At 35.2% G+C, this 12336-nt stretch overlaps 1 protein-coding gene across 1 annotated transcript; it reads left to right on the top strand.

Annotated features, from left to right (window-relative positions):
• Positions 1-533: 533 nt before the first annotated feature.
• sar1b (secretion associated Ras related GTPase 1B) lies at positions 534-12124 on the top strand. Its single transcript, XM_005807199.3, has 7 exons — positions 534-561; positions 4585-4660; positions 6355-6474; positions 6564-6629; positions 7950-8053; positions 8584-8715; positions 9777-12124. The coding sequence occupies exons 2-7, from the start codon at positions 4603-4605 to the stop codon at positions 9891-9893; spliced, it is 597 nt and encodes a 198-aa protein (XP_005807256.1). The 5' UTR covers positions 534-561; positions 4585-4602; the 3' UTR covers positions 9894-12124.
• Positions 12125-12336: the final 212 nt, after the last annotated feature.

Below are 12336 nucleotides of genomic sequence, written 5' to 3'. Positions count from 1 at the left end.
TATTTTAATTATTCTAATTAGTTTATTTATTTTTTTAATCTTTTCTTGTTCCTTTCTTTGTTTTCTTTATTTCAATGTAATAACTATAAAATCACTAAAATTGTACAGATGTTACCCACCATAAATATTTATTAACCTTTTTAAATACAAAAAGTTTCATTCTTGTTTAAATATAAGCTTAACTTTTTATTTAATAATGCTGAACTGGTAGCAATTCTAAACTAAACTAAACTAAACTAAACTAAACTAAACATACCGATGCATTTTTTAAATGCATCGGAATTTTTGCATTAAGTGTAAATTTGTAGAATTGAGAATATCGGAACGTTCGGGTGTTGGATTACTTCAGCTCTCCTGCCGGAAGGCTGATGGTGAGACACCAGCAGGAAGCGGCTGGGGAGTAGCAGAACAGCCATTGCAGTGTCGTGGCTCAGTAACAAAATAGGAAAGGGCTGAGGAAGACCTGGCAGCCGCTCTCCCTGTTCCCTTTGACCGACAGATTAATTTACATGACTGTTAGAGCCTAGGCACTTGGTAAATAAATCTACATCTAAACAACCGGTAAGTTTTTTGATCATATTTCACAACAAAAACGGAGGTGAGCAGTCGGCTTTTTTAGCTTGTTTCCCCGGTAGCTAACGATGCTACATTAGCATTCCTCTTTTGCTTCGATTGAACTTTTTTAAACTTGATATTAACTACACATGTATTATTCTTAGCGTAATAACAGTTCTTAGTAATATTACATTGAGAAACACAATTGTTACCCCAAATCCTGCTGCGTTTAGGCAATCAGATAACTATTTGTCTAGCTAACTGCTAATTAGCTAGCGCCGCTAGTAGCGACTCGGAGCGACGTCGCCTACTAAATATGACACGTAGCTTGTTCTCAGGTCGTTAACTGATGTTGATCTAAAATATTTGTTACCCATCATTTTAAATTAAACAAGAGCTATGACATTGTATGCTTGTTTTTCATAAGATATAGGTCCTATCTCACGTAGCCTAAAATGTCGCTTCTTCTCATTTTAATGTTGTGAAACCTTTAGAAGTATGACAGCCCAAAGTAGGTATCACACTATCCCAGAGTAGCTGCTGGTTTTTATTTTGTTAGCAGAGACTGTTACATGTGTGTACATTTAAATAGACTCAGCTAACGTTAACATTGTTGTGTAAAGTTAGGGCAGAAATATAACGTTATTACGCATGTTCATTAAATGTAGGAACGACAGACGTTATAATACAAACACATTTTAAAAGTTTGATTTTTTTGGTAGGATGGCTTTGTAAAATATTTGTAATAAGATAACATTTTTGATATTACACTGGCTTTCATAGTTTGTTATAATAGTAAACAATCACTGATTGAGTCCCTCAAAAATATTTAAAATCTGTTTAATTTTAAAACCTAAACTGTGAAAATATATTTGTATTCACTGGTGACAGTGATGTTATCATTAGGAGTTGTCACAGGATTTACATCCCAACTCCTGTTTTTCTTAATCTAATCAAGATTTTTGATATTTGTTTGATTTTCTGTAATAACATTTAGGCTAAAATGAAAACTGTTGTATCTTTATCCTTTCCATAAAGAAATAGTATGTGTAATCTCATCAGGTGATACTGGTTGTAATAACTGGGGTCAAAAGGTCAGATGAATTGAACCAATTATCTTTACTGTATGGATTTCTCATTCCATTTATTTTAATTTACAGAGTCTGTCTGAAATTGGAAATTAATGAGGTACAAATCCAGAAATGATTGTCAGTGGATATTAATCACATTTATCAGATCATTGTTTATATTAGTGAACAGTTCGACTTGATCAAAGTTCATAGAAAATAGTAACAGAACAATTAGTTCAGAGCCTCAGACCTGTGACACATTTCAGCTTGAGTAAAAACGAGTGAAGCCTCAGTACAATGCTCTGAACTCCAGAGACTTTAATTCAAGTTTCTGTTGTAGCTTTAAGAAATGTCTCAACTAGTTAGTTTCCCTCTCTGGTGCATCAGACCACTTACATGTCTGACATCAGCTGTATTTTGTATTTGTCTGATCTTGACCTTTGTCTACCTTATACTTTAGCCCTGGAGTTGTTTGAACGTTGCGTAATTAAGGCTGGAGGTCAGCGCTGGCTTACCGCGCTATATGCTTCAGGATCAGTCACTGATGATGATGATGGGGTTGGAAATCAGCAGTGAGCAATCCTTAACGAGGAAACTTTTAATTTTATAACTCCTTCTGACTTATGGGATTTAGTAACTAGTTACATTTACATGATTTATTTTAAATTTCCTTAAAATTTTACTACATTTTACTTTTACTTGAGTAAGTTTATTATGAAGTATTTCTATTCTTACTTGAGTAAAATTTTCATATTTTCTTTCCACTGAATGAAAAACAAACTTGTTTTAACCAAAAATCCACCAGACACACACCTGCAGTTTCAGAGGTTTTCATTGAAAGAAGCTGATTTAGAAACATTTTATTTTGCCCGAGTTTATAATTTTTTTTCGTTACTTATATGATTTATTGTAATTTAGTCCTTAAAATACCAAAATGTCCGCATAACTTTATATTTTGGTTGGTCTGATGATGTAATTTCAGGGTTTCCCCCAGTGCATTATAAGCCTGGTGGCCCGCCAGGCTTTACTAGCCCCCTCCACACCAGGCTAAGCGTAGCTTGTTTTTGTTTTTAGGAAATTAATTTTTTAAAAATCGCTTTTTTTATTATTATTATGCTGGATTGCACGGGTCTCTGTTGCTCTGAGCGTTTCATTGGCAGAGGAGCAACCGAAACAGTTTCTGTGTCTCTTGTTAAAAACTCAACAGACAGAAATGTTAGAGCTGCTAAAGCCACATTAGCATTAAATTAAATCTCCAGTTTGTTGCTCATCTTTGCTCAGTGCAGCAGATTGAACTCATCCTGCAGGGCCGGTCCAAGGCTGCATGAGGCCTGGGGCAGAATCTGACCTAGGGGCCCCTCTTGCTGCTAAAACCATCAGCACCTCTAACAGCTTCTGGGTTGGATTTAATCTGGGAGAGAGAGAGTAGATTAACTGGCCAAACCAAAAACAATCAGTTATAATTACAGTTTATTAATTTGTATTTGTGAACAAACTCAAAATCTCAAACTCAAAAGATTAAACTCACAGCATCAGATTGTTGCTATGGTAACAAAACAGTTTAACTATGAAGATTGTTTGAACTTTTAGAAAGTAAACTTACCAGCTCCTTAAAATTAAATTTAAAAGGTATACAATTTAACATCTTTTCATCTATGTATGCTGAAACCATTAAATCAAATTTTGTAGCATTGATCATGTCAGTAAACAAATGTTACATTCATGTATCTGTGTTAAAATATTAGCATTTATGGGGCCCTGAAGTCCTGGGGGCCTGATGGAGCCGCCGACTTAATTTGGATTAAACAGAAGTTCAAATATTTAATATTCATTTTGATTATATTTTTTCATTTGTTGTTTTTAGACTAGTTCTGGGTTTAAATAGCGTTTCACTGGCGATGTTTTCCCATAACATGTAATTACCCAGTAATATTTTTACATTTCTGACCGTCTGGCTGAGGACGTTTTCTGGGGGAAACCCTGAATTTTTATAGAATAGAATAGAAGTACTTTATTCATCCCAGCAGGGAAATTATTTCGCAGTTACAGCATAGAGACAAGACACAACAACTACCACTGAGTAGCAGTTGTAGATAAAATAAAAAATAAAATATAAAATCCTATAAATTGTAAAAATATAAAATGCTGTTAATATAAAAAGCAACTTAGAGCATATTAAATAATTGATAATTTGATCAGTTACTCAGTCCTTGAATAAACTTTTTACCAAATACTTTTTTTACTCTCAAGTTATTTCCTGAACGGCTACTTTTTATTTAGACCTGAGTAAAATTATGTTGAAGTATTTCTACTTTTACTTGAGTATAGTTTTGGATACTCTGCCTCCTCTGGTATTTAATCACAGTCAAAATGAGCTTGTAAGGATAAGGTGATAAGAAACCGTAAACTATATATGTACCATAATGAGCTCTTGACTTTACAGTTATAGTGATTTATAAAACTGTCTTTAGTTTGGAGGTTTTTCCAGATTGTGTTCCTGCTCCAGATATGTTGCTCTGATTTTAACAAAAGTTCATCATTAGGTGAAGAAACGCTTCATTGTTCTAATTAATGTTGCTGCAATAGATTTTTATTAAAGAAAACTTTCTTTCTTGTGATTTGTCTCCAAAAATTATTATTTTTGTTAAATGATATTAGACTTTATTAAATTACAGGTGTACTTATTTCTGTCTTTGCTTTTCCATCAGTTTCTGTTTTAATTGTAATCCCATTTATGGCTAATTTCTGTAAAACATACATTTCCGGAGCTGTTTTTTGCATCTTCAGCAGGTTGTTACCACAACAGTTTAAGTGCTGAAACGTTCCTGTATTTATTTTGTGTTTTGGATGGGTAAGGCGTTAACCGAAGGAACTAGATTCACACAAACTAAACATTTTGTGTTTCCTTATATTTGTTTTTTCATTAATGACTTCTTCTTTCTTTTGTTTTGTCTTGCAGAATTCAACAGCTCCGGATATGTCATTCCTATTCGATTGGATTTATAGCGGTTTCAATAGCGTACTACAGTTTTTAGGTGAGTGCTAAAGTCCTTGAGATACTATCACAGCTTTTTATACCAAGAGAAAGCCAAGAATAAAAAGAAAATTGTTGCCTAATTATACAGAACAGAGCTGGAAGTTTGAGGTAAAGTTTTGGTGAAGCTGCTGGTTGTTTCCATTTCAGTATCGCTGAACAGAGAACTGCTGACATGTCAAAGAATATTGACTAATTCTGTAAACCCCTGTAGTCAGAGATGCTATGCTCATAAATAATATGCTAATGTACATTTAATGCAGCAAAAGAGAATTACAAAGGAAATATATTTGTTTGTTTGCCAAAACCTTTTCAGCAAATGCTGAATTTATTTCATTTTATAGCTGAAATTTACACCTGGCAGAAAAAGCAATGTTGGGTTAAATATTTATAACAACTCATATCTTTGGCTTAAAAATGACCAACATTATTGCAAGTTTTGCTTCTGTAACCAAAACAGAGCTTCAGAAATGACAACTGATTTGATTTAGTTTGATATTTGAAATATTCAGTCGTCTGTTTGTTCCTGGGAATCGTTAAGAGTCTGCTGAGATTTTTACGTTTTGACCTCAACATCGAACAGAAGAATGTCAACCTGTCTGTCCAGGACGTTTATACTGAAAAACAACAAAAGATATAATTTATATCTTTTAGCTCAGAATTCTGAGTTGTTTTTTTTGTTGTTGTTTTACTTTTTATTTGGACGGAGGATGAAAATTCGGACTTTTGTTCTTTCGAATTCTGAGTTTTTTCTTTAAATTTCTGACTTTAATCTTGAGAAATTCTGAGAATAAAGTCAGATTATTTTTTTCCAGTGGCCCTAACCCTATTCCATAATCTTAATCTATTAAAGCAAAAAAAGGAAATATTATTTTGAAATACAAGTCCCTCCTCCATCTGCTTCAGGTTTGGACTAGACTCTAGATTGACACTAGCGTTAAATCCCTGAAGTGTACCAGTAGGTCTTTTCCCCAGTGCGCTGCTCCAGTTTCAGTCAGAGCGACATGCAGCGATTGTTCCAGTTCTCCCAGTTTGACAGGTTGCTCAGAGCGCTGTGAGTAACGATGACGTTCAGCAGCACTGACTCAGGCACAAATCTTATAAATCCTCTGAGTTTCGCTGTGCTGACTCAGCTGAGTGAGGAGCGGCTTCAGTTTGCACCTTTCATCCGGTTTATTCAGCCCAGTTGAGAGAAATGTTACTTTTCTCACATCAAGTCCCGAAGCACAGCGGAGTTTCATAAACTTCACTCTCAGCTGTGGAGGAACATGTGAAGCAACAAACTCATTAGCATGTTTCTCTGTGGTGCACATTTTGCCAACAAGACAACAGAAAGTGCTTCACATGATGCTTTTTGCCCACTTGGTTCTTTTCTCAGTTCTTAGCGACTCGTTCTAAAAATATCAGCTCATTCAGAAATCAGACAGCAGACCTGGTGCTGGGCCTGGTATCTTTATGAAATGTGTTTTATTCAACTTCTGTTGCATTTGTAGCATTGCGTATTTGTTTCCATAGTTGCATAACAGATAATAAAGAACTTGATCTAATGTTGTTGAGTTTGCTTTTAGTTCTTTGTCCTTTAAACAATTTAAACAAAAGCAACAAAGAACAGAAACTTTGTCCTTTGTGTAGTATGCACCAGAAATATTTTTATTTAATATAAAAATACATTTCTAAGTTTGCTTCTAATTTTAGGACTGTACAAGAAATCGGGCAAGTTAGTATTTCTTGGCCTGGACAATGCTGGCAAAACGACGCTACTGCACATGCTCAAAGATGACAGACTGGGACAGCATGTGCCAACTTTACACCCAAGTCAGTTGTTTCCACATTCTAGCAAATACAATAACTTGGAAACATAATGCAGCAGTTTGTAAATCTGGATTTTTGGTTTCTTTCCCCAGCATCAGAGGAGCTGACGATTGCTGGCATGACATTCACCACTTTTGACCTTGGAGGCCACGCACAAGGTGTGTAATTCATTTTTTTATATATATATATAAATACACACACAGACCTGCTGCAGCATGGCATCACATGCACAAGATCCCGTCCACAGCTTTCTGCTGGAGGGCAAAAAAGCTCCTAGCTAACAATGACTAGCATGGGTTTTAGCTGCCAAATTGTCAGCATAACGCACTAAATCTTAAATGTATGTCAGATATATAAAAGAAAAATGGACGCAGTGCTTCGCTACTAACGCAACTAGATAACAAGGTCAGGAAAAAGTTTAAATCAGGAAAAAATAGTGAATCAGATGGAAGTAGCTCAGTTATGCTAGCTTGACTATGACAGAATTAACATGTTGATGTGCTGCAGAATTCTGTTTTTCAGTTCAGTTAAAAATTTTAAAAAAGGCGACATAAATACCAACTCTGACAGATCATAAGTAGAGCAAGTGTTTAAATTAGCTAATCTATCAACTGATTGCAGTTCAACAAACACCAGTTAATCAGTCATCAATTGAAATCAGCTGGACTGAAGCAAGAAAATACCTAAAACATGCAGGGCAGTGAGTCTAGAGGACCAGGGCTGGAAAACGCTGGCTTAGCTAATAGCAGCGGTAGCTAATCTACCACCACGGTGTTAGCTTAGCTAATAGCAGTGGTAGCTAATCTACCACCACGGTGTTAGCTTAGCTAATAGCAGCAGTAGCTAATCTACCACTACGGTGTTAGCTTAGCTAATAGCAGCGGTAGCTAATCTACCACCACGGTGTTAGCTTAGCTAATAGCAGCAGTAGCTAATCTACCACCACGGTGTTAGCTTAGCTAATAGCAGCAGTAGCTAATCTACCACCACGGTGTTAGCTTAGCTGATAGCAGCGGTAGCTAATCTACCACCACGGTGTTAGCTTAGCTGATAGCAGCGGTAGCTAATGTACCACAGCGATCATTATTAATAATCATTAAACAAACGTCGAGCCTGAAAACATAAAACTAACTGACTGAATGTTCTGCTCTATGTGTGGAAATGTTTGAGTGTTTTTTAGTGTTGAAACCTCATATATTGGTGGGGTTGTCTGTTGCTATGGCAACAAGTCTTTGTGTAGCCAGAATAAAAGTGGTTTTGAGTTATGCTTCAGCACTTTTTCTGCGTTATTTTCACTTTGCTGCAGTGCTGCTGTGGATGGAAAAGAATCGTCTTTTTGCCCCCCAGCGTTGAGCACATGATCAAAATTTCCATTTGTAAACTATAACATGCAGCGAGCGGGTCTATACATAAATTGAGATTTTCTTTATTTTCATCTTCAATTTACTTGACAAGTTGGTTATTTTTTGCCTCTGCAGCCCGGAGAGTGTGGAAAACCTACCTCCCTGCCATTAACGGGATCGTCTTCATCGTGGACTGTGCAGACCTCCAGAGAATGGCTGAATCTAAAGCAGAACTTGATGTGAGTGTCGGCTGCTTTTAGTGATGGAATAGTTTGTGACAGAAAGGTGAATATTTCAGGTTTCTCGTTTCGGTTTGGGAAAATTTCTGCACATGTGACACAAAGTCTTTCTCCAGCACAGATAGAAAGGTTAATGTGGGAATGAAAACATTCAGCTTTCTGCCATTTCTGAGCTCTTTGCCAGTCGAGGAGTTTGATTCTGCATATGTAAATACAGGGTCTGTATCACCGATAGCAATAACTTTTATATATCATCAAACTTCTGAGCTTTCAGCTTTTCTGTGGATTTCCTTTGAATTATTTTGTTAAAAACTGGGGCAGAATTTGGATAAAGGTAATATTCATCTATAAAATACTTTAACAACATATTTACAAAACATAAAAAACATTAGTAAAAACATTGTTGGATTTCTACTAGATTTTACAGATTAAATATTTTATATTATGCTTTTTGCTGGGATTGGGATTTAATCTCACATTTACTGTTTCAGTGATCTATAACTACAGCTCTTTTTTATCCACTTTTCTAGGCGTTAATGACAGACGAGACCATCGGAAATGTGCCTATCTTAATCCTTGGCAACAAAATCGACAGGCCTGAAGCTGTGAGCGAGGAGAAGCTGCGCGAATGTTTTGGATTATACGGACAGACGACAGGCAAGGTGAGGAAACGGAGCAAACGATCTGCTTTCTGGTTCAAGAAACAAATAAAAAGATAAAATAACTCAAAGACTGACACGAATAAAAGAGGAACAAAATCATCCGTCTTTTTTTTTTTACAGTCTGGAAATGTTTTTGAATTTGGATTCAGGTTTTTCAAATATGGAAATGTGAGAATGGAAAAAGTCATATCAGATAAAAATTTTCTATTGGACTCCATTTGTTGTTGAACCTCTTTTATCCATCATCGGCTGATTATCAGGAAATAACAGCCAATCAGCTCTCAGTTGTTTCATGAAAACCTGCCTGGAGAGATCTAGAACAATAGACGGAGTGAATTTACAGATATATTCATATTAAACATCAACAACTTCTCTCCAAAATAAAAGAATTTATTAACAAACTTCTTCAGCTCTTTAACAAAGCTGATATTGATCAACTAAGTAAAACAAAGAAAAATAAGAAAACTCATGAACTAAAAGTTCAGTGTTAAAATGTTTACTATTATACTAATGTTTAAGGTTTATGAGGTAAAATTTAAAACTACAAAGATGAGTTTGTGTTCAGTCTACAATGCAAAGAAAAGCGAAAATAAAACATAATTTTAATACTTAATGGGATTAATCACAATGAATCAATTATTGAAAGAATGATTTCATAAATGATTGAATATTCTGATAATTAGCTAATTAGAATAGTAATTAAACCAAAACTGTAGAAAGTGTAGCTAACGCCGCTGTGAAAGCAGAACCCAGCGTGGCTGTGAGACGATTTTCTATCTGATGATTCAATTTTTCTGATAATATAAAAACAAAAATTCACCCACAGATTATGAGCTGATCTAAAAGTAAGGAAATCGCCTCTGATAAATCTGTACACCTTTATTAAAACTAAACAAATGAGTATTTTTTTATAGTAGGTATTTCTAATGAATAAAAACGGCTAAAGTGGTTAGTCAATTTTAAAAATTTGTCAGAATAATCAATAGATCAGTAATTAATTCCTAATGTTTAGCTCTCCATCAGATAAAAACTGAACTGTTTTGACCTTTTTTGGTCTCCAGGGCAACGTTCCCATGAAGGAGCTGAACACGAGACCGCTGGAGGTTTTCATGTGCAGCGTGTTGAAGAGGCAGGGCTACGGCGAGGGCTTCCGCTGGCTGTCCCAGTACATCGACTAAGCCAGGCCCCGCCTCCCACTACACCATCGGCTAGGGGGCGCCAAAACCAGCCGTTCCAGACGCCGCCATCATCATCCTCTCAGCCCCGTTCGGTTAATCAAGTCTGCCTTCTCCTCCAGAGAAACCAGTACGACTCGACCCCAATAGACTTTTATTGGTCGAACATTTGGTTCACACACACTCACTTTCATCATCATCTCTTTATTTTTATTTCATTTTTTCCAAGAGAGAGGGGTTCACATTGAAATGGTTGAATCTTTTCTACACCATGTCTGTCGTTTGCTGTCCTCTTCCGATAGACTCAGAAGTTTAAAAATGTTTGATTCTGTTGCTAAATAAACTTCTTCCTTCCCCCAAACTCAGAGACGGCCACACAGCAGTACACTTTTTTAACAGATAAATTCATTCCACGTTGTATTTAATCAGTGTTTTCTTTTTGTTGCTTTCTTTAACATGGTTTGAGTAAATTTAAAAATTGCCCTCACCATCACACATTTGGCTGTTTCCCGTGTATTTGAATGGAGCAGTGCGTTTATCTTAGTGTATCATAAATTAGATCCATATCTCTTTCTGTCCAGCCTCTGAGCAGGCTCCCTTTTTAAAATGGAGCCAACTTCTTTTTGTTTTTGTTTCACAATAGAATATGATACTGGCTATAACTCTTTGATAAAATTATGTAGATATCACAATGTTCAGCTGACGCAAAGATAGATATTTAAAGGAATCAAATCGGCCGACCGTAATACGCCATAAAGAGATGAGGGAGGAATAAAGAGACGGTGGTTAAAATTAGGCAATATTAGAAGCAAGTGAGACGTTTTGACAGGGTGAATTTGGTGAAAACAGCGGAGACAGGTAGACAGGCCTAGGACACCTCCGACAAAGGGACCATATTAAATATAAATATATGAAATGTACACAAACATCGTACATGGATTTTCTATTTCTGAGTGGTAACCTTTGAAATATGTGCATTAACAGGAACTATTATGCATGCCTTGTTCTTTTGATTATTTTTAAGAACTATTATTAACTCTGTACGAGGGAACACGATGCCAAAATTACCAACTAGAGATGATTGTCAAGTTTTTGTTTTTTTTAAGGAAACAATGGAAATGTGCATAATATACTTTAATCTGTCCCTGTCCCTTTGTGTCTCTTTCATCCCTCATGAATAAGTAATGAGATGTTCCAACATGAATGGGACCTGCTGTTGTTTGCATCATTACAAAATGTAATAAATGTTTGCATTGAATAATCGGATCAGTCAATCTAATTTTATTTGTGCTGAGCAACATAAAGTGGTTTTCAGGAATAGAATGTATATATTTACATAAATTGTCAATATTAGTAAGGCTGTTAACACAAATGTGGAGGAAAAGATTTATTTTTTATCCCGTGTTTACTAAAAAAAACAAACCAAAATATTTCTGAAATTAATGGAAAAAATCTGGCAAAAAAATATGATTAAGTAAAAAAGTGTAATACAGGATATAGGTTGTGCTTTTTTGCCACAAGTTTTAATATTTAACAGAACCTGAGTAAATGCATGTAATTTATATCTGAAATCAGCCAGATGGAGGGTTCTGGATTGGCCTAGTCAAAGTCTGGGCTTAAAACTATTCAATAGGTTGTGGCATGAACAAGGTTTTAGAAACGTGATTTCAGGATGTTTTGGGTACCTTTTCTCACAAATAACTAAGGTTTTTGTTTGTTCAATTTTGTTTTATGAAATATTTAATAATGACAAAAAAGACAAAAACAGAATAAATGTTAATGGGAATAAAAAATAAAGATTTTTTGAGCTCAAATTCAAAAAGGTAAAAAAGCCTGCATGGTAAATGGGACCAGTAAGGTCTCTGTAAAGAAGTAAATTAAACATTAAATTAAACGTTTGTATCTGTGTCCTTTCTACATTTCAGCCTGTTTGGAAAAGTAGCAATAAGTTCAAACTTTGCATCTTGTTTCTATTTTAAAATATATTTTAAGCTCCTTGTATCTTCATTTCATTGAAAAAATATAATTAAAAATAAAGATTTAATATTCCTGCCAGTAAGGTGACAAAATGTAAAACTCTGTCCTGCCAATCAACAGCTTGCAGAATTTGGTATAATTTTGTCCATCATTAAAAATAAATACATTTACTATCTGGACAGAAAACTTTTGTGTGATTTGAATTTTCTAAATGTAAAATGAAGCAAAAGATGAATAATAAAGATGATCTGGTTGGACTGTTGTGTCATTTCTTGTCCTGTTGCTTTCTTAGAAAATAACTAATCTTGATTTAAAACTAAAAAGTGAAAACCTCTGACTAGACTCGACCTTATTGTTCTGACAGAATGAGTGGAGAGTTTTAATAAGTCACTTACACATTTACACAATTATTTCATAAGTTGTTTAGGAGTGGAGGACTGGAGTAGCAGTATAAGTTATATATATGTGA

The sequence above is a fragment of the Xiphophorus maculatus genome, chromosome 11, assembly GCF_002775205.1.
Source record: "Xiphophorus maculatus strain JP 163 A chromosome 11, X_maculatus-5.0-male, whole genome shotgun sequence".
Classification (NCBI taxonomy): domain Eukaryota; kingdom Metazoa; phylum Chordata; class Actinopteri; order Cyprinodontiformes; family Poeciliidae; genus Xiphophorus; species Xiphophorus maculatus.
The sequence above is the reverse complement of the archived record's forward strand: the minus strand, read 5'-3'. Positions and strand labels throughout refer to the sequence as shown.